Source organism: Brachypodium distachyon, chromosome 3, assembly GCF_000005505.3.
Source record: "Brachypodium distachyon strain Bd21 chromosome 3, Brachypodium_distachyon_v3.0, whole genome shotgun sequence".
In the NCBI taxonomy this organism is placed as follows: domain Eukaryota; kingdom Viridiplantae; phylum Streptophyta; class Magnoliopsida; order Poales; family Poaceae; genus Brachypodium; species Brachypodium distachyon.
This window is the reverse complement of record NC_016133.3, coordinates 47,800,196-47,828,138: the sequence shown is the minus strand read 5'-3', so window position 1 is coordinate 47,828,138 and position 27,943 is coordinate 47,800,196. Positions and strand designations below refer to the sequence as shown.

The 27,943-nt window shown below is 50.6% G+C and overlaps 2 protein-coding genes and 1 non-coding gene across 3 annotated transcripts; 1 reads left to right on the top strand and 2 right to left on the bottom strand.

The window, feature by feature from the left end:
- Positions 1 to 11,555: 11,555 nt before the first annotated feature.
- LOC100832349 lies at positions 11,556 to 16,440 on the bottom strand. The gene is made up of 4 exons (XR_002964423.1): positions 16,074 to 16,440; positions 15,792 to 15,920; positions 12,039 to 15,342; positions 11,556 to 11,896 (listed from the first exon to the last, which is right to left on the bottom strand). It is a non-coding gene; the product is annotated as an uncharacterized LOC100832349 (transcript).
- Positions 16,441 to 21,424: 4,984 nt separating this feature from the next.
- Positions 21,425 to 25,132, bottom strand: LOC100823287 (NADH dehydrogenase [ubiquinone] 1 beta subcomplex subunit 3-B). The gene is made up of 2 exons (XM_003575123.4): positions 24,824 to 25,132; positions 21,425 to 21,668 (listed from the first exon to the last, which is right to left on the bottom strand). Exon 1 carries the CDS (start codon positions 25,036 to 25,038, stop codon positions 24,838 to 24,840), a length of 201 nt encoding a protein of 66 aa, XP_003575171.1. The 5' UTR covers positions 25,039 to 25,132; the 3' UTR covers positions 21,425 to 21,668; positions 24,824 to 24,837.
- A 98-nt stretch (positions 25,133 to 25,230) lies between these two features.
- LOC100832054 (pentatricopeptide repeat-containing protein At1g09900) lies at positions 25,231 to 27,641 on the top strand. The gene has a single exon (XM_010237260.3). The coding sequence runs from the start codon at positions 25,275 to 25,277 to the stop codon at positions 27,450 to 27,452; it is 2,178 nt and encodes a 725-aa protein (XP_010235562.2). The 5' UTR covers positions 25,231 to 25,274; the 3' UTR covers positions 27,453 to 27,641.
- Positions 27,642 to 27,943: the final 302 nt, after the last annotated feature.

The following is a 27,943-nucleotide window of genomic DNA, read 5'->3' as shown; positions in this document are numbered from 1 at the left end:
TCTGGGTATTCCGTCTCCTGGAACTATCTTCTCCGACCTTTGGCATCTCCTTCCTCCTGTCAGTCTCAACATTGTTATTTGGCCTTCCATCTTACTAATCATTATGTGGAGGATCTGAAAAGCTCGTAATGCCAAAGTCTTCAATAATGAGGTCGTCAGCTCAGCTCATAGCCTTGTAATGATAATTGAGGACCTAACCTTATGGACTCTCAGAATTAGGAAAAACAATAAAAAATAGCCGCTGATTTGTGACGTGACTATTTATCAAAAAAAAAAAGTTGCTGCTTCGCTACAGACTACTCATGTGGACATGGTGCTGGCTCCTGCCGATGCCTTCTACGATTGTTGTTTCAGTTTTACTCTCCTGCTTGGGTGTGCTCTGCCCTGTTTAGCTCTGTTGTTCTTCAGAGCACTGCTGCTTGTAGCATGTATCCTTGACTTAATATATATGGCTACTTTTACAAAAAAAAAGAAGATACTATATGGTTTCTTTTCCACGGCCTTTTTTTTTGCTTCGACAGTTGCGACTATCGTGAAATGCTATTTGCTTGCACGTCTTGCACAAGCGTGCGACCTTGGCCTTTGCTTCTTTGTTCTTCCTTTTCCTTTCTTCTCCATTCATCTCCTTTCCTCTCTTTATTCATTTACGTCTCCCTACCGAATGAACGTCATTTGGTGGGTGTATGTCGACCTGAGTTGGAATGTTGGGAACAAAACATTGCCAAATGATACAATACATAATGATATGGGATCCGTAAAGATATTTAGCATGGTACTCCATAAGTGCTAATAAGCTCATCCGATTTAGTCCCTCACAACTGAGCTCTTAAGCCAAAACTCTGGTAAGCTCATATGATGCTGACTATCAATCACCAGTCAGGTACAAGGATTGTACCAACATGCTTTAGCATTTATTTACAGCCAAAATACGAATTGATAATTGGTCTACTGTGAATAATTGAGATATCTCATGAGCCACCTTAGTGCAATCACTCTAACTTCCAAACAAAGATGTCATGCAGCTGACAAAAGATTATTTTTTTCTTGGATTCTTAGACTACAACTTGATCTATCCCACACCTTTGAACAGATCAAGTTGTAGAACCTAAGAACAACAAAGATACATATCATCTTGGTGTTTTTCTTTATACTTACCTACCCCCTTTTTCAATTTTACAAAGAATATACATATCATCTGCAGAAAATAAAATAAAGCGACCAAATTGACAAAACAAAATTATAAAAAGTAAAGAAAACTTAGTAACGCCAACCAAGTGGTATTCTGCCCAGATGATCTCAGCTAGCAGTTAAACAGAGTAATATCACATTTTTAGCATTGCTTAGCTTCATATCAGTAGAACTCAATCCTTTGTCTGCCCACTGTTAGCAAAGAGATCAGTTATGGAATGGAGCGGGTATAATTTTAGTTTCTAGAAAGAAGTCATTTAGCAACAAAAATTTACTGATGATCTGTATCAAACAAATTAATTAAAGTTAAAAACAAGAACATCTCGTGCATTCTTATAAGAAAGAATTGCTTATTTTCCACTGAGAAACGATAGGTTTGCTAATATGCCACCGAACAAACAAATCTTGCTTATATGCCATCACAGAAATGAAATTTCTTGCCAATATACGATTACCGTTAGCTTTCCGGTTCTGAATTTTTGTTAAAGCCTATACACACAACAACATTTTATCTAAATCCCTGAAATATCTTCAAGCCCTAAACATGAAAAGGAAAGGAAAGTCCTCTTCAGCCTCACACAGAGCTCAAGCTGTACCAGGAGGTCACATGGAGGGCTCCAGTAGTGACACTTTCAGTTATGAAAAATTCAAGCAGGAGACTTGACAGCGATAGTAAGCAAGTTGAAGAGCTATTGAATGGAGGCACATATAATTCTGATGAGAGACATGATGCTACCGGCCTCAAGCATCAAATGTTTCCTTAACTATATGGTATAAATAAATTAAATGTATTGCAATACTCTGTTTTAACCTCGTGAGTTGTTTGTATTGCCCAGCAGAAAGAAAAAAGACCAACACATCACAAGGTCAGGTAATGGCTACGTAAATTTCTTTGGGAAATGAAAATTCTTTCCAAGAAAATGTTCGTATAAGAAGTTATACGAACCTACTGATAGTACTCTGTCATGGGCGTACATCCCTACAGGGGCGCAGCCCTAGGTAGCCAAATAAGGGACGATATCCCTATTAGTATCTCGTATATTAGTTAGGCAAGAGATAAGATAGGAATATTAAGATATGGTTTGTTTAGGAAAGTAGAGATATGGTTTGTTAGGAAAGTAGAGATTAATTTCTTGGATGTCAAGTCGAGTCTTCCCTATATAAAGGGCCCCTGTAAAAGATATGAGGCAAGTAAGAATAAACCAATCTAATTAGACCTCCTCCTTGCCCTTGAGGTGCCGCTGCCTTTCATGGTGCCGTAGCGCCTCCTGGGTCCAGGGTCACCTCGTATAGGTCCTAAAGCCATTATCCCCCATGTCGTGAACCAGGTTCATGTCAATTTGGTGGTATCAGAGCAGTCGATCTCCATCATGCCTGATGCCACGGAGTTATCTCCTTCCGCCAAGTTTGAAGCTACATGCGACAACATTCAATCTGCGTTTGACGAACTGCAAGCCCCGCTCGCAAAGGTTGAAGCTGTGCTCGACAAGGTGCATGCAATCTGCACCAAAGTCCGCGCTTGGGTGGAGCAATGGAAAGCAGCCACACCGACAACCATATCCCCACCAGCTGCAGCACCACTGATCTCATCTACATCGCCATTGCCTTCACCGTCGCTGCTGGTTTCATCTTCGCCGTCCCTACGGGCGACGCAACTAAAGCCAGACCCGGTGGTAGTGCAACCTGCCAAGCATGCGAGGAGCAGCAACAAGCGCCTTGGCCGTCCAGCAACAGGGAAGAAGCGCCTCTCGGGGCGAGTGTAGGAAAAGGTGGTGACACGTGCTGCAGCAACATGGCGGTTCCTGCCCTCAGGCACGGGCACGAGGGAGAGGCCACTTCTTCCAATGGTGGCAGGGGTATGGGTGCTTCATCATCCAAAGTCAAAGGTTCTGCACAACCATGGCCAACCATCAGCTTGGGGCCTCCTCGGACTTCAATCGTGGCCACCACCGCAACTCAAGGACAAGCTGCTGAAAAAAGGGGGTGTAATGTCATGGGCGTACATCCCTACAGGGGCACAGCCCTAGGTATCCAAATAAGGGACGATATCCTGTTAATATCTTCTATATTAGTTAGGCAAGAGATAAGATAGGAATATTAAGATACCTTCAGCTACACCTGAAGCAAAGGCAATTGAGCAAATACCTTCAGCTACACCTGAAGATGTAACAGGACTGGATTCTAGTTGTCTCTTGATATCAACTACTATGAAGACATGCTAACACTAATCCAGGAGCTAAATGTCTACCATGTATGATGGATTATATGAGGTGCTCCATACTTGCCGGGACGGGGGGGGGGGGGGGGGGTTCCCGGGTGCGTTGGGCCCGGGCGCTTCCCGGGGTCGACTTGTCGGGACAGGGGGTTCCCGGGCGCATGCCCCCGCCTCAGGCGCGGGGCCCAGTAGCCAGATCTACAGCGCCACGAGGACGCGTGGCGGGCGTGGGATGCGCGGTCCCACCAGGGCAAGGAGTAAGGCGCACGGCTCATTAAATGAGCCGACCGACGGGGCGTTACCCGTCCGATCAAAGAAACAGTGGCTGCCCAATCCTACTCTAGGGGTTTTAGACCCCTAGCGGCGGAGGTGGCATCCATGCGCGCTACCAGCTCACCGGGGGGAGTTGTATGCCTCCCCGCCCGACACTTGTAGCTCATGCACCGTGGCACCTGTGGCATCTCCTTGAGTATAAATGGAGGACCCTCGCTAGCGGTCAAAGGCTTCCGCAGGAGATTAGTTGGCTCCAGTAGACAGTTTGGCTGAGTTCGACCAGCTCATAGTTAGCTTCCCGCACTAGCAAAGAGTAGAAAGGGGTACCTAGCCAGTGAGAGAGGGCCCAGGAACTTGCCCAGCAACTTGTAAACACTCGATTCTAAACTAATACCAGTGCAGACAAGCAGGACGTAGGGTTTTACACCTCCGGGTGGCCCGAACCTGGGTAAAAACGTGCGTGCGTTTGTTCTTGAATTAGCGCGCACCCCTAGCACTTCATCGCGCCGGCCCAGTAGGGCCCCATCGGCCGTGCCGGCGATCGCCGGGGTGAACCCTGACGCCCCCACCGAACCTAAAAGGGGGCCGTGGCCGCACGCCCCCGGTGTCGGAGCACCGTGCGATGACATTGGGCGCGCCAGGTAGGGGGTGCGGGAGTAGAGCTCCTCGGTAACCGCCGGCAGCGGCGTTAGCATCGACGTCGGCCTCGCTTTCTTCGCCGACGGGACTAGTCGCCATGCCCCCCAAGCGGGCTGGCGATCCACGGATAGACTCGCGTGAAGCCCCAGCGGTACACACGCGGTCGCACGACGTGCGACCCGAGTCGGGGGCTCAGGAGAACCCCGAGCCCTCGAGAGGGCAGCAACCCCAGCTGCCTCCCCCGCCTCCTCGGCCGTCTGCGGACAATCGGCCGAATGGACAGGCTGCCCCCAGTGCCGGGGCCAGTCGCGCGAGCGGGCATGGTGCCGCCCGCGCCGGCCAGCGAGTTGAGTCGCGGGTCGAGGATGCTCCGCGGCAGCGGCACCAGGGGCACACCGCGTCGGGTGCAACCCCTGGGAGTTCGCACCCGTCGCACCCAGAGGCGTCCGGGGCCAGGGCGGGAAGCAGCCGCTCGGGAAACCGACCACCCCCCGCACGAACCCCGACGGAAGCCATCATTGCCGCGCGCGTCATGGTGCGGTACGAGCCGCAGCAGGGCACGCCGGCGCATGAGACGTGGGGCGAGGAATTGGAACGCTTCTCGCCCTGGCCGCCCAGCAGCCGCAAGGCGAGGGCGCCCCAGTAGGCTCCGGCCACGGGCAGAACCCGGAGCACCGCAGACGCGCCACCCGCCTCACGACAGGGGGAGAACCCTCCCCCTCCGCAGGGAGGCCAAGGAGACGGGGGCCCAGAGGGGTCCTCAAACTCATCGCCCACCGTTCTGGGGGGCGATGCGCGTGGCATCTTGAATGCCCGCCAGCAGGAGGATTTGCGCCAGCGCTTGGAGCGCCGGCGCCGGCGCGAGGTAGAGCGCCAGCGCCCACAGGAGCAGGAAGATGCCCCCATGGGCCCCGAGGACGGCCGCGCCGCGTTCACACGCGAGCTGCGGCGGGTGACGTGGCCCTGCAAGTTCCGAGCACCCGCACTCGGTACGTACGACGGGACCGCCAACCCCAAGGATTTCCTCCTAACCTACATGCTGGGCATGCATGCCATCGGCACCGACGACAAGGTTAGGGCGAACTGGTTCCTGATGGTCCTGAAAGGATCAGCGCGAACCTGGTTGCTCAACCCGCCCGCCGGGTCCATCGCCACTTGGGTGGACCTACGCAAGCAGTTCGTGAGCGCGTTCCAAGGCGGCTATAAGCATCCGGGAACCATGGCGGAGCTGCACACTATTGTGCAGAAGCAGGGAAGACGTTGCGGGGCTTCTTCAACCGTTTCTCCAACCTCTCCTATTCCATCCCAGAGGCGGAGGCGGCCGCCATCATCATCACCTTCGCCATCAACGTCCGCGATCCCAAGATGCGCGAGAAGCTGAGCACGCAACGGATCCGGACGACGCAGGACTTGTACGCCATGGCCGAGGAAGGGCGCCTAGCGCCCGAGCTGGCAGCTAAGGCTGCCGCGAGCCCTGGCGAGGGCTCGCCGAAGAAGGGTTCCCGCAAGTGCAGCGGGAAGCAAGTCCTCACTGCGGACTCGGGGGCTCCTGCCGCGAGGCCCGCGAAGAAGGCCTCGCTGGGTGGAGGGTCTGGCGGGAAGCAGGGCGACACGCCCCGCTGCCCCATCCACAGCAACTCCACCCATGATGCGCAGGACTGCCGCGTTCAGCAGGGGATCAAGCAGCGGCGGGAGCAGCGCCATGAGGAGCGTCGCGCCACCGGCGCCTGCTTCAACTATGGCGACATCGGGCATCTCTCCCGAGACTGCCCGAACGACCCCAGAGCGGGGCCGAGGCCTGCCGGCGGCGGTACCGGCAGGGATGAACCCCAAGAGGGGCGCGGTCAGCCCCGCGCTGGCCGGGAACGCCCTCCCCGGGGATGCGACATGGCACGCGCTGAGGAGCAGCGCGAGTCCGACTGTACTGGCGGCGACGAGCCAGGCTTTCAGGAGCCTCGCGGCGTCGCCTGCATCCATGGGGGAGCTTATGCTCTCCCATCCCACGCCGCGGTGAAGCGCCTCACCCGCGACGTGTGCGCGCTGTTGCCGGATGCGGAGGCACAACAGCCGCTGAGGTGGTCGTACGTGCCGATCACTTTCAGCGCCGACGATCACCCAGCACGACAGTTGGGTTCAGGGGTAATACCCTTCATCGTCTCGCCGATCATTCGCAATATGACGGTGACCAAGGTCCTGGTGGACAACAGAGCGGGGCTTAACCTGCTGTCCGCCAGGCTGGTGGAAAAGCTCCAGCTGCCGGTGGAGCAGCTGAAGCCCACCGATCCGTTCCGGGGGGTGAACCCCGGGATCGTGCGCCCGCTGGGACGCATCACGCTGCCGATCACCTTCGGGTCCCGGGAAGCGTTCAGGACCGAGCACATAGTGTTCGACGTGGCGCATACCCCGTTGCCCTACAACGGGATCCTTGGTCGGCCAGCGCTGATCAAGTTCATGGCGGCCACGCATTGCGCTTATGGCGTGATGAAGATGCCGTCCGTCTATGGAGTCCTCTCCATCCGGTGTGACCTCAAGGACGCGGCCTGGTGCGTTGGCGAGGTCGTCCGGGCCACTGCCGCAGTTGACGCCGGCGATGAGGATGCTGTCGGGGACGACAGCTTGCCGGGCGATGCCCCGACAGCGAAGAAGGCCCGCACTACCCTGCGAGAGCTTGCCGGGGGAGGCGCAGGATCGAGCTCGCACCCCGGCAAGGGGCAGGGGCTCCGGGAGGAGGCCGCCAAGGTGAAGAAGCTGCCCCTCCAAGCCGGCGACAAGGAGCGCATGTCGTCGCACGGTGCTCCGACACCGGGGTGTGCGGTCACGGCCCCCTTTTAGGTTCGGTAGGGGCGTCGGGGCAGAGCCTCGGCGATCGCTGGACGGCCGATGAGGCCCGGCGGGGCCGGCGAAGTGAGGTACTAGAAAGTGCGCGCTAATCCAAGAACAAACACACGCACGTTTTTTACCCAGGTTCGGGCCACCCGGAGGTGTAAAACCCTACGTCCTGCTTGTCTGGGCTGATATTGATTGTGGATCAAGCGTTTACAAGTTGCCGGGCAAGTTCCCGGGCTTTCCTTACTACTCTTTGCTAGTGCTCCAAGCTAACTCAACTCGCGCGGAACCCAGACTCTAACCCTCTGAACCCAAGAAAAAACCAACAACCTTTTTCACCATTGGCGTGGGTCCTCCTTTTATACTCAAGGGGATGCCATAGGTGCCATGGTGCATGAGCTATAAGTGTCCAGCGGGGAGGCATACAACTCCCCCGGTGAGCTGGTGGCGTGCATGGATGCCACCTCCGCTGCTAGGGGTCTAAAACCCTAGAGTAGGATTGGACAGCCACTGTTCCTTCGATCGGACGGGTAACGACCCGTCGGTCGGCTCGTTTACTGAGCCGTGCGCCTTACTCCTTGCCCTGGTGGGACCGCGCATCCCATGCCCGCCACGCGGCCTCGCGTGGCGCTGTTGATCTGGCCACTGGGCCACGCGCCTGAGGCGGGGGCAGGTGCCCGGGAACTCCCTGTCCCGGCAAGTCGACCCCGGGAAGCACCCGGGCCCAACGCACCCGGGAACCTCCCCCGGGAAGCAGCTTTCCGGGAGGTCCCAAGCGAGAATGTTCCCCGAAGCCCCGCTAGCCCCTTCCGGGTTGGTAGCTTGGGGCTCACGCGTCGCGCAGCTATGGTACCCCGGGTGCCACTGGTGCGACAGTAGCCCCCGGGCGTGGGTCGGCATCACCTGTTCCCGGAAGTGTCTCCCCCTGGTCGGTTGCCGGGCTATGCCCTTAACCGACGTGTGGGCCCCGATCAGTCGCGAGACCGCATCCCTTCGCTGCCCCGTGTACGGCGCCGTTACAAACGGAGCAATGGATGCGTGATTTCCGCCCTAACTCCCCCCCTCGGCACCGCGGAAGCGGTTGGTGCAGCACCCTGTGTACTTCGTTAGTACGGTGGTGCGCGACACGCGGACAAGGTACCCGCAAGTACAAAAGCTTCTTCTGGGGATTCTCCTTGCGTCCCGCAAGCTGCGCCACTACTTCCAGGCGCACCGCGTCACGGTGGTGTCCGGGTTCTGCCTTGAGCGGGCCCTCACCAACCGTGAAGCCACTGGGAGGGTGGCCGAATGGAGGATGGAGTTGTCGGAGTTCGACCTCCACTTCGCCAACTCCAAAAGCATTAAGAGCGCGGCCCTGGCGGACTTCGTCGCAGAATGGACGTCCACGGGCGTAGAAGAAAGTGAACCGGAGACCAGCCAGCCCGGCAAGCTGGACGAGGACCACTGGGTCCTCTACTTTGACGGTGCGTTCAATCTTCAGGGAGCAGGCGCTGGGGTCGTCATCGAGTCACCAACAGGGGACCAGTTAAGGTTCGTTGTTCAACTCGATTTCGCTAACTCCACCAACAACACGGCGGAGTACGAGGGCCCGCCAACCGGGTTGCGGGCAGCGGTCGCCCTCGACATTAAGCGTCTGGTTGTTCACGGCGATTCTCAGCTCGTGATCAACCAGGTGAACAAGGACTACGACTGCCCTCAAATGGCATCGTACGTAGGTGGTCTTCCGTGCCCGCGACCAGATGAAGTCCGAGTTCATTGTCCGATCGGGGAAGAAGATTGAAAAAGAGTGGCGGAGCGACTGGTGCTGGGTCTGAGTGGAGGACCCCAAGGAGTTCATCCAGCCGCCGACGGAGCTGCCGCAACCCCAGAACGGCTGGCAGGATAGGTACCACCGCGACGCCGACCTCCTCCCCATCATGGACAAGATCAAGGCGTTGCGGCTAGCGGGGCTCACCGATGTGGACGTGGCACGCACCTTCGTCCATCGGCGCATAGCCCCGCTGCAGCTACGCTCCCGGCCCGTGTGGATGTACACGGGCCCCGGGGACAGGACACGCCTCCAGGAGGACGGCGTGGACTTGGAGACCCTCAGGACATGGGTGAGGGGGATCTCCGGCGAGATCTTCCAATCAACGGAGTTCCCGCCGGGGGTTTCCTCTCTTCACGCCGGTGTCAGGGCGCTCAGCGACATCGTCGGCGCCTTCCCGCCCTGCAACGAGTGGGGGTTAATGGACGACACCCCCACCCGGGTCCCGCACGCTCCCCCGCAAGCACCCCGCGAGAAGCAGGTGTTCGAGGAGAGCGGGGACGGAACCGAGCCCAGCTGGCCCTCCCTCCAGTCGCTGGAAGACGAGGCGGGCCAGGCGGCTGCATCCTCGGAGGGGGTCGCCGCAGACGTCGACGACGAAAGCAGCGACAGCGCGTCCTTGATCGTGAGGAGATCGAGGACGTTTGCAGCGGCCGCAGCCCTCTCCTCGACGGCTCCATCCGCCCCGGCGGCGGCCACCAAACTTGCGGCGGCCGCCGCTTCAGGGGCGCCCTTCGGCACTCCGATGGCATCCGCGGCAACAGGGGTCGCGGGTGTCTCGTCGGCGGCCTCCGCCTCAGCGACAGCCGCGAGCGTTGCGGCGGCAACCGGTCCCGGGGTGCTCGCCCGTACTCCGGCAGCGCCAGCGCCTGCAGGGGTCGCCGGTGCCCCGGCAACGGCCTTCGCCCCGGTAGCGGGGGCCTCCACGAGTTCTACTTCCGGCGTCGTGGCGGCCTCGCCGTCGACACCCGGAGCTCTTCGGGTCACGACGACTCCACGGGCGCCCACGGCGCCACCTGCTTGGGGGGGTCTTCCGGGGCTTCGCGCTCCGGCGTAACCCCCTGAAGTCCTCCTCGCCGGCGGGTGCCAGCAAGAGGGCGAGGAGCGATTCCCCGCCCTGTACGCCCAGCAAAAGGACGCGCGCCGATGCCAGCGGCGCTGCCGACCGCAGGGGTCGGCAGCGACACGGGCGTGCCCCTTGGCGACCCAGCCCCCACGGAGGCAGGGCCGGCAGCCGGTATGGCTTCGTCACTCTTCTGCAACTGCAATTTTTGTTAGCCAAACTCATGAACATACCCTTTTTTTTCTGCAGTGAGCGGCAGCACGCCCGCGGCAAGCCTCTTAGACGCTCCCGCCGGCACAAGCGAGGCAGGGGAGGTTTCCTCGGCAAGCCTGGCGGCTGCGCAAGGTAACCACCCTGGTTACCCTTGTCCGTCTTTGAAGGCTCCATTACTCGCCGATCCTTATGCTTCTCATTGTTGCAGGCACAAGTGCGCCCATGCCCGAAACGGGCGCAGCTGCGGTCGATCTTGACCCGGTCGTCGAGGCCGTGGGGGCGGAGGTGGAGCCGGAACCGGCTCTTACGTCCAGTCCCGTTGCGGCGGACACAGCGGCAGCGGTGGACATCGCCGCCGCCGTGACTGCGTCCGGCGACGCGCCCGTAGCTGCGGGGGCGGCCGATGCGGGCTCTCCCGTCACCCAGCAGGGGACGGCCCCCGCCGGGAGCAGGGAAGCTTCTCCAACCCTGGGTCCCTGGGCGTAAGCGCAGGGAAAGTTGCTCGGGAAGGACAGCAAGACCCCCGGGAGCAGGCTGGCGACTCCGCGCACAGCCCCGCATCGGCAGCAGGGGCTTCACTGTCCTCGGCGGCTCTCCCCGGTACTGACCTCGGCACCCTCGCGGGGATCGCTTGGAACCCCCTTACCTGGGATCCGAGCATCTTCGAGCGGGGGCACCGGTTCCTGGACGCCGTCAGGGACCAGCAATTGGCCTTCGTCACCTCTTTCAACGAGGTGAGGGAGCACCACACCGCCGCCAAGAATCAGCTCAGCGAGGTGCGGGAGGCCGTGGAGAGAGAACGGCGTGAACTGTCCCAGCTGCGCGAGGAGACGCGCCTCGCGGAAGAGGAGGCACGGCTGGCCCGGCAAGCCCCGGAGGACGCCCGGGAGCCGGTGGTCTCGGAGACCGAGCTCCATCGACAACTGGAGGCCCAACGCGTGGAGCTTCAAGGGAAGCTCGAGTCGATGTCGGTCACCCTTGAGGCTTGGCCACCTCAGTTTCTGACAGAAGAGAACATCCGAAAGCTTGAAGCTCAAAGACCACCAACTCCTCATATGATGTACCATCCATTCTTGTATTGAAAGATCATAAGTGAATGAATGAGACTGTATTGTATTTCCTGATTTCCAATCAGTGGTATACTTACCGATAATTTAACAAGATTAAAGAATATGTGCCTCCATAACGCACCATCTATTCAAAGGTCTCCATTTATCTCACACAACAAACATCAACCTTCTATACCATGATCGCTGTGTACAAAAAATAACGAGTAGCATACGGCCGCACCAGAAATGATCAAATAACCGAGGAATGACAAACCACCAAAAGATAGAAAACACTTGTGTTGTATAAGACTGGATACATAATAGGCAGATAAAACATTGTCATCCAAGCGTTCTAGATCCTGAGTCATGCATACATAACCTTTATAAATAAACGAAAAGATGCAGGTTAATATATCTAGCCAACATTGAGATCATCATTTCATTGCAATCCAAAGTAGGTATGAGATGCCGCTGACACTAGCTCCTTCCACTTGAACATCAATCAGAGTCAGCATGATGAATCCGCTGCACCAGCCCACCCTATCTCAGAAGGGTATAGGGTCCCTTCTTGCTAGAAGATCCCGACAGTGGTATCCCTGGTCGCTTCAGGTGACCCTGGATGCCTGCACACAGCAAAAAATTCAGACAAATAATTAGCTAGGCATGCACCGGTAATTAAAATATTAACTGGTCGGGTATTACAGAAATCAGCTGAAACTGGCGAGTCATGCGGTGGTAAGTAAAAAATAGAGTTCAAATGAATACCTTGAACCATATTGAGATGGCCGGAGATGCTATTGTGCACATAGGCCTCAGTGAAGAAACGATTTCTTTTTGCGCCAGCAAATCTCGACACCCCTTGCAACTTCTTGTTCTTCATGTCAACTGCAATGACCCATGCCTGGTCATGGTCCTTGTAATCGATCTTTGTCATGAAGTAAACGGTGTTGTCATCCTCGTGCAAGCTGAGTGTGGGATGACCAATGTGCATCCTCTCCAAGGTTGGCTGCGGCGTGCCTTTGTCATCCAGCAGCTCCGGGAGCAACTCGAAGCCCACGGCTTCATCGGTAGACACCTCGTGAGCATGGACCTCAAGCTCCCTGTCCCAACCCTTGTCCAAGGATTCGGTCGACATGCTCCACGTGACAGCAGTCCAGCCATCAGAGACGAATGTTCCCGGAATGTAGGAGACAGGCCTGATGTGCATCTGCACCTCCACGTACCTGACACGGCCTCCGACAACAGCAATGTCTCGTTGCATGGATGAATGGCCGTTTAACTTGTGATCAGGTAGGATCGGAGGCGGCAGTGGGATGTAGCGAAGCAGCAGTGGGGTGCTCTTCTTCTTCTCGAGATGAGGCAGCACGTCACAGACGGTGATGCCCCGCCAGAGGTCGACCCAGCCCATGGTGCCGGTCTCTTCTCGAATGGTGATCACCCTCTCACTCTCGGGAGGACGCTCGGGGAGATGCTGCTGCTTGTGCAGCAAAGCGGGCTGCCTGCTCCAAGTTTCAGTTTTGGAGTCGTAGGTGCAGATATCAAACTTGTACGGCAGCTCGTCTATTTCCTCATCTAATTCCCCCAAACAGAGTGAGGCGATGATGTAGCCGTCGTAGGTTGACGGGGCCGTGGCGGCAAAGGGCGAGCCCACGGGCGGGCCGCTCGTTGCGATAGCGCAGGATACCAGCCTGGCGGTGATGGAAGTAGCAGCGGCTATCCGACGGGAACACACCAGGCGTCGGATGCGGGAGCAGCTTCAGCGACGGCCCCCCTTCGGAGGGCCCGTCGGCCTGGTAGATGTAGAAGTCGTGCATCCTCCTATCGTAGATTTTGTGCCAAGGGCCGTGGACAGAGAAGATAAGGACGAGGTTGGAGTCGGCGGCGGCAATACATGGCTCACGGCCCAACTCGGTGGGCTTGGAATCTGTGAAAGACATGCCGAAGTAGGAGACGAGGGGCGGGGCGGCGAAAAAGAATGTGACTTGCACCTTGTTGGTCTTGTCTCTTGTGTGGCAGTGGGCTGTGGTGTGGTTCTGGGTGTCAGTGATGTAGGCGCGGTTGTCGAGGAGGACCCAGGTGGGATCGCCGTCGCCGGATTTGGGACGGCGAGGGTGGGTAGGAGGATGCAGGGAGGCGTCCATGAAACACCCCGTCCAGTTCATCGTCGATGTATCGATGGATTTCCTGAGCCGGGATCGAGGTTGCTGGTATATATCTATGGATTCGAGAGGGAATCAGAGTAGGAATAGGATGAAGACCAAATCGGAGACGGGCGTGTGGATGCACCAAGGAAGGAAAAGGAACAGGGCCAGGGGCGGCGGCGTCGGGGAGGTCCAAGTGGGAGCAGTGGTGGCTCCGCCTCCGCCACAGGTAGTGTTGTTTTCTCACTCTCTCACCGTTGGATGGGGCTGGTGGCCCAAGATCGCCGTCCATAGCGTCCAGCCATATGCGCGTCTTGGTGCTGGAGTCGACGTCTTCGAACGCCCCGGTCGAACTTCATGAATGGGCCAGCGACCGTATAGTGCGGTAAAAAAATCAATTCCATATATCAGTTGCAAAATCGCTGCCTCCGGAACTCTCGAATCACCCCCAAATCGCGTGTGCCGGCGCCTCAGCCCGTCCCTCCGTCAGCGCCTCAGCCTGTTGGCGCCTCAGTCCGACCCGCCGTCAGCGCCTCAGCCTCCCAAGCTCTACAATCGCCGGCGCCGCCGCATCGAGGAGATGGGCCAGCACCCAAAAAGGACACGTGCGCTGGCGCCTCTGGAGGATACCCCATCGGCGCCTCAACCCGTTCGGCCAGCACCGCCTCATCTCGTTCGGCCAGCGCCCCTAGCCCGTTCCACGGTCGTTCCTCCGCCGGCCTACAAATTATAGCACCCTTTACTGTGGAGTAAAAATATTCCGCTGATCCATGAACTCGAAAAAAATGAACATTTTAATCCACGAACTCAGAAAACGCACACTTAAATTCCTAAACTGTCACGTCAGGTTCGGCCAAGACCGCGGGTAGCTACTCGATTTTCTCAAGGGATTTTTTTTTTGCAAAATCACCATGCCCGAGCCGCTCGCGAGGAGCAAGGCGGTCACATCCAGACGGGGATCCTGGGCCCTTGAGAACCACGCCGTTGCAGCCGCCGCCTCGCCTAAGGTTGCTATCAAGCCACAATGCTCAACTTTGACGAGAGGACGCAGGTGAAGGGGTGATCAAAGCCAACGTGGCGGCCACATGGTGGAATTAAACCTCACCGAACCGTTTTTGGACTAAAGTGACACAGTAGCCCAGCTTAGAGATTTAAGTGTGCGTTTTCCGAGTTCGTGAACTAAAGTGTTTATTTTTGCCGAATTCATGAACTAAGTATTTTACTCTTTACTATGTGACTTGAAGGGAAAGAAACGACGCACACATCACTGAGAGGTAAAGAGGAATAATAATCAATAGGTTAAGAACCCAATCTTCATACAACCATGTCCATAACAAGTGGTGGAGTTTTAGAAAAACTAGAAGGATACACGTGCGTTGCGACGGGAATTTATAGAAGTTGCACATATATCATGTGACATAGCATCATAGCACATAAAAAATATTATATAGTATTTGTGTATGATGTGATAAAATACTCGGGTATGTCGTGATAAAACATGTTTTTTTAATTTTTATTGCTTCAAAGTGCCCTGTAACAAAGTGAATGAATATGGATTGATGGGAAACAATTGAGAAGTAGCGGGGTTGTACCATACCAGGGATTTTTCTTTTTTGCACGCATGCAGTTCGATGTGTAGGAAAAAGGTGTCGTACCAATAACGATTTGATATTTTTCAAGTGAAGACCTGATATATATAAAAACTCCACCTTCTGTAGTCCATAGTAGCCTGAAATCTGGCAAACACGAGTTCCATAACCATACAGAACAAATCCACGTGTTGTCCAATGACAAACTGCATCTCTTTTTCTCTCCATTGTTGAAGATGAGTAACGAAACCATGTCATCCATATATAGTTGAAGAAAATATAGGGAGTGTACAATGGGTGACGACAACCTTTTTTTAGGGACGCCACATATGATAAAATCTGATGTGAAAGAGAGAAAAACGAAAAAAAGTCACAAGCCTTCTCTTAATTAAGAGATGATCTCTTCACAAGAATAATAAGGCAAAGATAAGACAAATTTAACATTGTAATAGATTTCACTTTTTCTTAGCATTTATTTAGTTAATTTTATTCATCTAAACATCAATTCTAAGATAGAACACTAGTAAGAGATAACCATTGTACAACATGTTTTGTTGTCTTTTCTAATTGATGTGGAATGGTTAAGATAAGACAGTTTTATCAACCATTGTATATGCCCTAAGACACCAGATTAGTAGAGGTTAATCCATAAATGGCCAGCATCCATTGAGGCAACCAACAGTCTTATCAACCATCAATCAGAGCAATCTTGGATGGATAAGATTTGAAGGCAAACTAATATAGGAAGAAGAAGAGATTTAAGCACCGGGGATCAGATCTGCATGTACCTGTTCTGGCAAATGGATTGGAAACGTTGGATTTGAGGCTATGAGCGGAAAAGGCAACATCATTTTCAATCGTACAATGCCCAGACAATAGCGAAGAGAGTTCTGGGCCAGAGACTTGCATATCCATCCCTGACAATTAGCTATACCATGTCATACAATCTTATTGTTCAAATAATATAAGTTGGATGTCAGAACTGCTCCTTCATTTCTTACAAAAAGCAATCCAATAAACATATCAATTAGATAAAAATTACAGAAATTAGATAGGGGCAGCACAAATACCATGCTTCAGTGCGAAACCGCATACAGAAACCAAGAGCGAGGGGAACTTGAGTCTTCTATGTCGAGATCAAATACAGGAGGCTGCCTGAGGTTGAGGGATGGAGTGTGTGGTGATCGGCGTGGAGGTAGGAACATGGCAGAGGAGAGCGATTGAGAGGGATTCTTGCCGGTGGCTATCTGGACCAAATTTGTAGCCGCAGTGCAGTCGAGTTGAATTGTTAGATGCATGGGGAGAAGAAGCGAATGGATGTTTGTGGCAGCTGGAGGTCATGGGGGTGGTCACGGATAAAAATCAATCGAAGGAATTGACTCTTTGTATCCCTTCTAGAGTACTCCAGTCGGTAGTGTGCTGGCTCGATGAGAATAGGAAAAGAGGAAACGCCCATGAAAAATTATGAGTCTTCAAACTTCAGTTACTGCATGATAGAAACTTGAAAAAGGCACACGTCTGGAATCTTCAATTACTGCATGATAGTCAACGTTGCATCAGAGGAATGGTGATGTGGGCCGGTGAGAGGGTGGCCTAATTAGATGTAGTGGACATTAAATTTTGCTCAGATGAACGGGTTTGCATGTGAAGAGAAATTAGTGTGGGTTATCTGTTGCTGCATGGTGTAAACCAATGACCGTAGATTTAACATCCGATGGACAGAAACAATTGAGTTGACGTGGAAGCACCGGGTTTGATCTTGCAACAATAAATGCATTTAGTGGGTATGAACTTTATAGAGATTATGGATAGATCTCAAGGGGGATAAAGCTGAACTTAATGCTCTCTATTGCGAGAACATAAACCAGTTGAAAAAATTGCTTTGCTCTCTGTCTTGAAGATGGGACGGTGGTGATTAATTCTGGAGTGTGAATTAACGATACATGCTGAGAATTTGATTGACTGGCTGTGCCTAGTGCGGCCTTCAGATTTCGATGTTGGGCGATGATTCGCGATCAGGACATACGGTCTCGATAATCGCCACACCCTTCGTCAGGCTTGTAGGATAGACCAGTGGATTTGGATTGTTGGATTGATGTTTTTTTTCCTATTTTGTAGGTTTATTAGAGTAAATTATGCAAACCACCACATCGAAACGCTATTTGCACATAACTACCTGTTCTAATTTTTTTGCAAAACCAATATTGGGACAAAATTTTTTTCAAATAACAACGATCGTTGTGTAAGACGCACTAGGCGACATTTTGACCTGTGGGGCCTGCTTGTAAGGTTGACTAACGTTTCATCTTCAGTTATCCCAATGTCCAATCATGCCGTTCGTCTCCTCCCCACGACCACGCCGTTGACTGGGTCTCCGCGAGCCTCATTTCTCTCGCGGTCTCGCCGGCCTCCCGACAACTATTGCCGTCGCGCACCACCACCTCCTGCTGCCTCAACGGATTCTGGTACCCACGTTCCTCTCCTTTCCACTCAAATCAGCACAACAATTGCTTGAACGAGCTGCTGACTGAGTGTGGGATTACGGCGGATGTAGCTACCAGAGGGAGAGATCACTGCTGCTGTGCTGCTAGTGGTGGACATGCTGAGGAAGCTGAAGGCGGCGCGGGATGAGGTGGTGGCGGCGGACATCTTCTCCTGCTTCACACGACCTCTGCTCTGTTTCTTCCCTACCCTCTCGCCTCCCGTCAAGGAGGCCCAAGCCACGCTCCTCTCCTCCTCCGGCAATGGCAGCCGGCTCGTAGACGCGTTCTCCGCCTCTCCGCCGCGCACGGCTGCTTCCAGAAGACACTCCTCGCGCGCGCTCAAGCGGGACGTCGCCAAGGCCCTGGCCCCGCGCGCCGCCACGATGGCACCCGCCACGCCTCCGCCTTCAGGTCCCAAAGCAAGAAGGGAAAAGAGCTCGCCCACCCGCCTCGCCACAGCCGTCCGACCACCGTCGTCGACGAGCATAATGAGCCTACTCAGCATGCATGGCGGGAGCAATGCAGCGGAGGCGGAGTTGCTCGGGATTCTTCTGGAGTCCGCGTCGGCCATGTCGGCTCCGTGGCGGCGGCCATGTCGCGCGGCTTTCGTGGCAGCAGCGTTGGCGATGTCCTCGTGCAAGAGGACGGCAGCGCGCCAATGTCTCAGCTCCTCGAGAAGCCCTTCTAGTCGTCACCGGATTGCAGCTACCTCCACCGGCCGCTTCTTGGCACCCAGATGGCCGACGAGCTCCGTGGCAGTCCGTTAATGGAGGAGGTCACCATTTTTTGTCTTTCGAAAATGAGTATAACCCTTGACTGTCACACAGCTGTAAAAGTCAGGCAAAAACAGCCAAACAACGACCCAAAAAAAGTTGGGAACTCCACCAAACTATCACTAACCGTACGCTACAGGCGGAAGCAAAAGAAAACACAATTCCTGGACAAAGCCTTATGGAAGAACGTCGCACGTGCGTAGATGACGAAACCGGGGTTTTCATCCCCAAATTAAAGCCAGGCTTTAAGTCATCACCTTCAACAAAGTCATGACGCAGACGCACGTCGACATTACCATGACGAGGTAGTCGTCGGCATGACCTTAATGCATCTATTAACGCAGCTTGATGGCTTGATGCGGCCGGTTGGGGGATCCCGTGGAGAGAAAGATCTACTCTAACACACGGTCAACCTTACAAGTAGACTTATCAATCGCATCTCATGCAACGATTGGTGTTATTTGAAAAAACTTGTTCAATTAGTGATGGTTTTGCGTAATTTACTCGGCTTATTAATAAATCAATAAAATGTGATTGTACACATCATTTTGATGGGAAGGCCGGGGTTTCAATCGCCTTTTTGAAAAAAAAGCACACGCTCAAAGTTGGAGAACGACCGAACAAAGGACCATAGAATCTCAATTATTGCCCGCCAAGTTCTACCAATTCCTAAGCACTAAAGCCACGAGAGTGAAAATCTCTTACAAAGGAAAGGAACTGGGGAGACATATCTCACAACATTTCAATTCAACAGTAAAACAGAAATGAAAATCTGTGTCTCTTTGCTTCATGTTTTCATCAATCTTTCGAGAATAAAGTTTTTTTGTTGATTTTTTCATAGTTCCTCGAGAAAAATGTACGTGGCTTAACATTTTCAATCCCGTTTCAAAACAAAAATGGAAATGCAAACCAGAAACAAACAATACAAAATCAGAAAATTGTCAAAAACAAAAGGAACTTTCTTGCTTCATCGACATCAGATGGTTTCATCGACATCATTCAAGTTTTACCCTAGGTAATGCTCATAGTCATGATGGAGAACATGCTATTTGGATGTATCTATAACACTCATGATTGTATTCTCATTTTGTTGTTTACTCATATATGTACACGCTACTAAGCATACTACCTGTTTACACTATTATCTCCGGTTATGAATATGATCAAAGTATTTTCATTAAACAGTCGCTTGTAGCATCCATTTGTAGATAGCTTCATCGCGCGAGTTCCGAAATGAATATCTTCAGTCGTCGCCTACCCATGACATGTCACTATATATCAAGATTTAGGCTGAGGGCGTCAAACTATAACAATACAAAGGGAACTTAACATTTTCTCTAAAGAGAGACATCATTAATTAATATATGATTGCAAAATTCATTACTCTTTCGGCCACAATGCACTATTTGAGGTTCAATTGACCCTTTTGGCGAGGTTAATAATTGATTGTAGCAGTAATAATGATTATGCAATGAATATTGTTGTCCGGTAGATGAAAAAATATATGTTCTGAGATGTAAAGAAACCGTTTAATTAAAAGTTTTCCTTGTATTTGATAAGAACATGTGACATGATTGATAATATGTTATTCTAGTCCTTATGTATAACACGAGTTGCTTAAATATTTTTGTTTTTATTACTCAAGTTTATGCTAAATATCAATTATCTCGAATATACATAAAATCACGATATAAATATCTGCCACATAGAATATATATCAATTACTAAGATTTGCATTCGGTTCTTAGGTGAAGTGAACAGACAACCAACAACTCAAATCTTCATAAGGGTAAATATGTAGTTTTGCTTCAAAATATCTTCATAATTATTGACCTAAAAATATTAAGAAGATATTTGGACTAATAAAGACTCTTCTTCGTACTTCCAGAGATATGTCATCTCATCACTAAGAACTACACAAGCATCTATCAAAATAGGAACCTATTGTTACTTATCTGTGCACTGGAGAGAAGAAATATCTTGAGCCATGGTTAAAAGGACGTTGAAAATAGACAAGTCTGCAATCAAAAGATAAATTATTTGTTTATGTCGGACTTGACTACCTTCTTTTTCACATGGGACGAGCTGGTGGGCTGTGCCCGAACCTTCCTTCCGCCTTAGTGGCTAGCACGACACGACCCATTTATATGCAGGCCTAGGGGACGGGACGGGCTAAGAGCATCTCTAGCAGATCCCGTATATCGGCAATCCTCAAACGCGTATACAATTTACCTAAAACGGATTTTACCGTATCAATTTGCCTCGGGCGGAACAGATACCTTAAATTCAGCCCATAAATAAAAAAACAGTTTGCACTAGAATTTGAACAGGTAGACAAGAGAAATTTGAACTGAGATAGACAGAATTCAAACTGAATTTGACATGCAAACAAAATTGGACTGATATACCGACGGAATTCGAACGCAGACAAAAAAAAAACTACGACGCGGCGGAGGAGATGATATACGTGCGAGCTCGCCGGCTGAGTCATCCTCACTGTCAGAGGAGATGACGATCGGCGCCTACTCGTCGCCATCGTACCTCCGGCGGCGGGCGACGACGCAGACCTCGTCCTCCTTGTTATCTCCACGTTGATGCAGCTCTCCGCCTCCGGCTACTCACGGCAGGCGGCCGTGATGGAGCTCTCCGCCACCGCTTCCCAAGCGGCACGATTCTCCCGCTCGAAGAAGCTCCGACGAGCTGGACAGTCTGCCGCAAAGCCCGTGCGCACCCCTAGGCCGCGCGGCTACCCGCCTCTAGCGTGGTTTACTGAATACTTTTATCAGGTCAGAGTATTTTGCGGTATTTGTTCGAAGCGCCTCATGTTCCGATTTACCTGTGCGCTAGAGATGACAAACCAGAGAGCTGGCAGCACCTGGTGGAAGATGAAGCGCCTCGCTGATCCATGGGGCAATCAGCCACCTGACAAGAAGCACAAGATCGGGGTGCCATCCTTATGGCCGTTCTAATTACTTCAGTTGTAGTTTTACGTATCTAGCATTCGCCCGGAACTGTAATATTGTTAGTTTTTGAACTTGTACTGTAGTTTGAAACTGAAGATGCTGTTGGTTTGGTATCATTTGAATAAAACGGAACGGGGGCAGGGTCCCTATCTATCTAAGAAAAGTAACATAACATTCAATTTAATCTGTAAGTTCAGACCACTTTTGAAATCACACATGATAACAAAAATATTGAGGAACTCCATATTATAAGAACAATGTCACTTCCAAATGCCAAGTATAAGAACATATTATCAAATTTAAAGTACACGGTTCCAGGAACACTAGTTGGACCAGTAGCATGTCTCCTTGTTTGCAAATTACAAGGTGGTCATGCCAGACCTTATGAGCTCAAACTGGAGGAGATCAACATTGGTGTTTGGTAAAGTTTGCTCCACCTACTTTACCTGCAACATGAAATATCACCTATTAATAACAGGGATATTTAGCAGTGAAATGCATATAAGATAATAAATGATGCAAATTAAAGCACCCTTAACAATGTGACTTGAAGGGAAAGAAACTACGCACACAATATTGAGAAGTAAAGAGGAATCATAATCACAAGGTTAAGAATCGAATCTTCAGGCAACCATAACAAGTGGCAGGGTTTCAGAAAAATCTCAATGGGGGCTAAAGCTGAACTAAATGCTCTTACAGAGATCTAGGATGTGAGAGGACATAACCAGTGATACCAACGTTTAAATGATACCATGTCACGACTTAAAAAAGTACTGTAAATGATCATGGAAATTCTGGAAAGAAAAAACATTGATAGAGTATGATATGATGAACTAACTGCAAAATTTGAACCAAAAAATAGGTGTAATCGGTCTCTTTGAACAGATTCTGTCCTTTTTCTTCCCAAAGTGTAGATTGAATTTTGATGCTAAATTTATCCTATAATAGACTGATTTTACGGCAATGCTGTAAAAATCTACTCCCTCTGATTCATAATAAGTGTCGCTGATTTAGTACAAAGTACAAAGTGTCATACTAAATAAGCGATACTTATTATGGATCGGAGGGAGTAGAATTTTTCGTGATCATCTACACTACTTTGAGTTGGTATCAGTTAAACGTTGGTATCACATATATGTTCTCAAGGAGGTGCAATCTAATGCTTTCTTTTTATCGCAAAATCTGAAACATTACAACTGCATACTTGGAGGTGGTCTAACAAACTATTTTTGCTGTGGTTGTGACTGCCCACCTTGGGAGTTGGGACTTCAATATACTCTGCCCTTGACCGTAATCCCTTAGCTTTATATAACTGTGCCTGTCTACATTTAACTTTGCAAATATTTATATTGCCTTTACATACAGCCTCTACAAGTTTCATTACTTACCAACTTTCCATTCAAGACAGTATCCAAACCAAGCATAAACACTAAGCCTTTGGAATCAAATAAAAAATTTGTATAGTGTTATCATATGCATCACCCAGTATACAGACTTCTAAAAGGCTGGGAAACCATTTAACTTCCTTCAAATCTCCACATTATCTGCTAATTTTTTTTGCCAGTTTTCATTTCACCACAACACATGAAAATGATCCGCCAATCGAATGCAGCATAGCTGAAGTGGACTGACAAGTTGTAATCAGAAATAGAAGGAAGAAAATAGCTTACATATCAATGATGTGAAACAAGTACTATTTACTGCTTATGTTTAGCAAGATAATTCAACTGTGATTGAAGAAGTTATGTGTGTGTTATAACATAGATTCCACGTATCATAAAAAACTACACAAATGTATAGGGTTTAGAGGCAGGGGCCAGGGCTCCCACCATGATTTCACATATGGTTATATACTATTGCTTTAGGATTTTGTATTCTAAGGAATTTGTTTGTATTACTATAGTTTGGCTCCTCTTATCAAGTGCTGCATTTTTTTGATTCATTTGGTCTCCTTATTCATTCTTGGCTCCGCTACTGAAAAAGACATATCATGACATATGTGCGTGCTGATTATCCTGGATATTAAATACTCAATTGCACACAACATGAAATCTGTAAAGTATCTATGGCAGGTTCTACATGACAGTATAATAGTTAAGCTTAATTTACATGATACTCCCTCCGTTCCATAATTCTTGTCTCAAATTTGCTCAAAAATGGATGTATCTATTCCTAAAAAGTGTCTAGATACATGTAATATTTCAACAAGAATTATGGAACGGAGGGAGTACAATTTAAAGGGGGGTTCCAACTCGCAACATATTGACGTATGATACAGCTAGAGGTGAAAGCATCTTTCTCAGTGTCAGCCATATGCTAACTTCACATGAGCATATGAGAACTTCACTGGAACCACATGCTACTTGCACCATTTTCTTATGTCTCCTAAGGATGTAAGTGATAGTGCTTAGGCATTTGGCCTTCAGAGACACCTATCTACATACTTCAAGAACTTTCTACAGCTTCAATATGAGCCCAAGCAGTCATTAATTCAATTTCTGTGGATAATTGATCAAGCATGAAAAGAACACAAAATAAAAAGCAAAGAAAATGTAACTTCTGAACCTTTAAAGATTCATCAAATTAATCTGCTTGAAAAAAGAGTTAGGGAATTCAGTGGAATCACTTAGAACATGAAATGAGATCATCTCACCTGCAGGATGAAAAAGATCATGGGAAACTCAGGAATTTGCTCTTGCAAATTCAATGTACAACACTCAACTAGAAGTCAAAAAGGATTCAGCTTCACCAACGGATGTCATTGTTTTTCTTTTCTTCTGATTATTTCCCAATACTAAAGATAACATGGTCAGTAGAAGCTGGCCAGGTGATTCTACATGCTAATTCAGTGAATGACAGGACTCAATAAGCATACGGAGTAGTTTCTTTTGCAGTGCACTATCAGTAGTTTGGGGAATTATTGGCCAGTTTCTAGGTTCAGCCAGTAGACTCTCTACATTTATCAGTATACATTCAGGGTCAAATATTTATCGCCAGAAGGAGATGATTTTTTTGTGGGGCTGGCTAGGCAGTTATTTGCTGGACCACCGGGAAGAGTCATGGACAAAAAAAGAAGTTGTACTCTCCTGAGTGGTCTGTTATGCTTGTTCTTTCCTTTGTACTGCTCAGAACTTGGTTATCGCTAAATGAAGATAGCAGCTTGGAGATTTGCAATGTGCCAGTTCTGAAATGTGTAACCAGCTTTCACAGGATAACTACACCCTCCAAGCACAACCACGAAGCAACTATTCATGTGCGGTGCTCATCCCAGACACTGACTGGTGATCAGAATAGCATATGATGGAAAAACAACACGTTAGCCTACGAATCATTACAGGTGGAGGTGATACATTTCTGCTCCAATCTTTTGCAAATATCAACTGTGCAACAAGCACATCGGAATAACAAACAATCAATCGGCAGTTTATTTCCAATACGTAAATTCATAACCCGTTATTCAGCAGACACTACTAAACAGACCCGAATATATAGATCTAGGAGAAAGCATCGTAACAACCCTTGCCGCATCGAAATCGACCAAAATTTACCCATTCGATTCGACTGAAAAAGAAAAAGAAAAATCAGAGATACGGGCGGTTACCTTCGGGGGCCGATCTAGTGGTGGTTGCCGCTGGAGGGGTAAAGGCGGTTGTAGGCGGCCTCGCCGACGAGGTAGATCCCGAAGGCGACGATGGCGATGCCAAGGCCTGGGGTGGCGTGGCGCAGCTGGTTCCCCACCATCGGGTGCCTCCTCCATTCGTCGCGCCGCCGGAAGAACTCTCCCGTCGCGTTCAGCCCCTTCCCTCCGCTCGCCATCGTCTCCGCCGCCGTGCGCTCTCTCTCTCTCTCTCTCTCTCTACAGTTCGCGAGGATAGGACAGCACACTCACAAGTCACAATAGAAGCCCAAGTACTAAGATATAATACAGAGCCCCAACTCGTTGCGACTTGGGCTTTATGGGGCCCAACTGGTTGCGGACTTGGGCTTACAAGCCCATGTGATCGAGTGAGCCGAGCGAGCGAGCTCGGGGTGTCGTCGCATTCTATCGCCTCATGGCCATGGCGGCTTCCTCACTACCGCGTCTCCCCAAGCTGCCGACCCTTCCACCTCCGCGCTCCCCTTCGCTTCCCGTCCAGAAGCTAAAACCCAAGTGCCCGCAAGCTGCCGCCGACTACCATAACCGCGACCACGGCACTGCCAAATGGACAAGGACGCCGCCGAAGCCCCCTGCTCGGAGTGGCGGCGGGGCCAACAGGCGCCTGCGCGGCCTCGTGCAGCGGGGCGAGCTCGACGGCGCCCTACGCCTCGTGCACTCCATCTCCGGCAGCGGGAAGGACCCTGCGGTCATCCCCTGCAACATCCTCATCAAGAAGCTCTGCGCCGACGGCCGTGTCGCCGACGCTGAGCGCGTGGTCGAGGCGCTCGGTCCGTCCGCCACCATCATAACCTACAACACCATGGTAAACGGCTACTGCCGCGCCGGCAATATAGACGCGGCCCGTCGTATGATCGACTCCGTGCCGTTCGCGCCGGACACGTTCACCTACAACCCCCTGATCCGCGCGCTGTGTGTCCGTGGGTGCGTTCTGGACGCCCTCGCGGTGTTCGACGATATGCTCCACCGGGGCTGCTCCCCCAGTGTGGTCACCTACAGTATCCTCTTAGATGCCACGTGCAAGGAGAGTGGCTACAAGCAGGCTGTGGTGCTTCTCGATGAGATGCGCTCCAAGGGCTGCGAGCCGGACATTGTAACCTACAACGTCCTCATCAATGCTATGTGCAGTCAGGGTGATGTTGGTGAAGCTCTCAAGGTCTTGAATAGCTTACCGTCCTATGGATGCAAGCCTGATGCTGTGACCTATACCCCTGTGTTGAAAAGTTTGTGCAGCTCTGAGAGGTGGGAGGAGGCTGACAAGCTCTTGACCAAGATGTTCAGCAACGATTGTGCCCCGGATGAGGTGACATTCAATGCAGTAATTACTTCTTTGTGTCAGAAAGGGTTTGTTGGTCGTGCAACTAAAGTTCTTGCTCAAATGTCAGAGCACGGATGCACCCCAGATATTATCACATACAGCAGCATTATGGATGGTTTGTGCAAAGAAAGGCGTGTTGACGAGGCTATCAAGTTACTAAGTGATCTGCAATCCTATGGGTGCAAGCCAGATATCATTACCTATACCACGCTGTTGAAGGGCCTGTGTTGCGTTGAACGATGGGATGATGCAGAGGAGCTCTTGGCTGAGATGGTCAGCAAGAACTGTATCCCAGATCAAGTGACATTCAACACAATAATCACTTCCTTGTGTCAGAAAGGACTGTTTGATCGTGCAATTAAAGTTGTTGATGAAATGTCAGAGCATGGATGCATCCCGGACATTACCACATACAATTGTATCGTTGACGGTTTGTGCAACAAAATGTGCATCGAGGATGCCATGAAATTGTTAGACTGTCTGCAATCTAATGGAGGCAAGCCTGATATCATTACATATAACACTGTATTGATGGGCTTGTGCAGTGTTGAGCGGTGGGAGGATGCTGGGCAGCTCATGGTTAAGATGATCCACAACAGTTGTCCCCCAGATGAAGAGACATTTAATACAATAATGACTTGTTTATGTCAGAAAGGGTTGCATTCACAAGCAATTGAAATTCTGAAGTTAATATCTGAGAAGGGCAGCATGCCGAACTCAACTACCTATAATATAATGGTTGAAGAGCTTCTCAAGGCTGGCAAGACAAGGGGAGCACTTGATCTATTAAAGAGTGTGGGAAATAGCTGTCATCCGGACGTGATTACTTACAATAAAGTAATTGCTAGTCTTTGCAAATCTTGCAAAACGGAGGAAGCCCTGGATTTGTTGAACCTGATGGTCTCTAATGGCCTTTGCCCAGATACAACTACTTACAAATCGTTAGCTTTCGGGTTGTCAAGAGAAGATGAAATGGAGAGGGCTATCGGAATGTTCCGCAGAGTTCAGGCCATGGGCTTATCTCCTGACAAGATGCTTTATAATGCTATACTGCTTGGTCTTTGTAAAAAATGGAGAACAGATCTTGCTATCGACTTTTTTGCTTATATGGTGTCCAATGGCTGCATGCCTGATGAATCAACCTATATCATTCTCGTTGAAGGCATTGCCTATGAGGGCTTTCTGGAGGAGGCAAAAGAACTGCTGGGAAATTTGTCCTGTAGAAGGGTTTTAAATAGGAACTTGATTGAGGAATAAAACCATTTTTCTTAGGTTGATTATGCATTTATTAGCAAGTACTGAATTGGTTGCTTTGCGTCCCTGATCATTACTTACTAATCATGATGACCCGTGCATACTTCTGTCTTTGTGCAGTTAGTATGATTTCTTTTTGTTTCTGTACATCACAGGTTAGGCTTGGCATTATCCTAGGCTAAGTTGTTCCCACTTTTGGCTGTCACAGTACATTCGGATAGGCTGACTGCTTACCAATGGTTATTAAATTAACACCTATATTATGGTGCTAATTTAATTAGTTCTCACCAATCATTTCACTTTCTTGTGAAATTAGCCTCTAACTTGCAATTTTTTCCGTACAATGTGTACTTCAGTTAGTAGGGGCAGAAAAGCATATTTTCTTGGCCAGAAACACAGTTTCAGTTTACTGATGGTAAGGTGCGTGGTGGATTCCAAGTTTGGCATTACTCGATCCCTTTTTGGCCAGCATTGTATCTATTATACAGATCCAG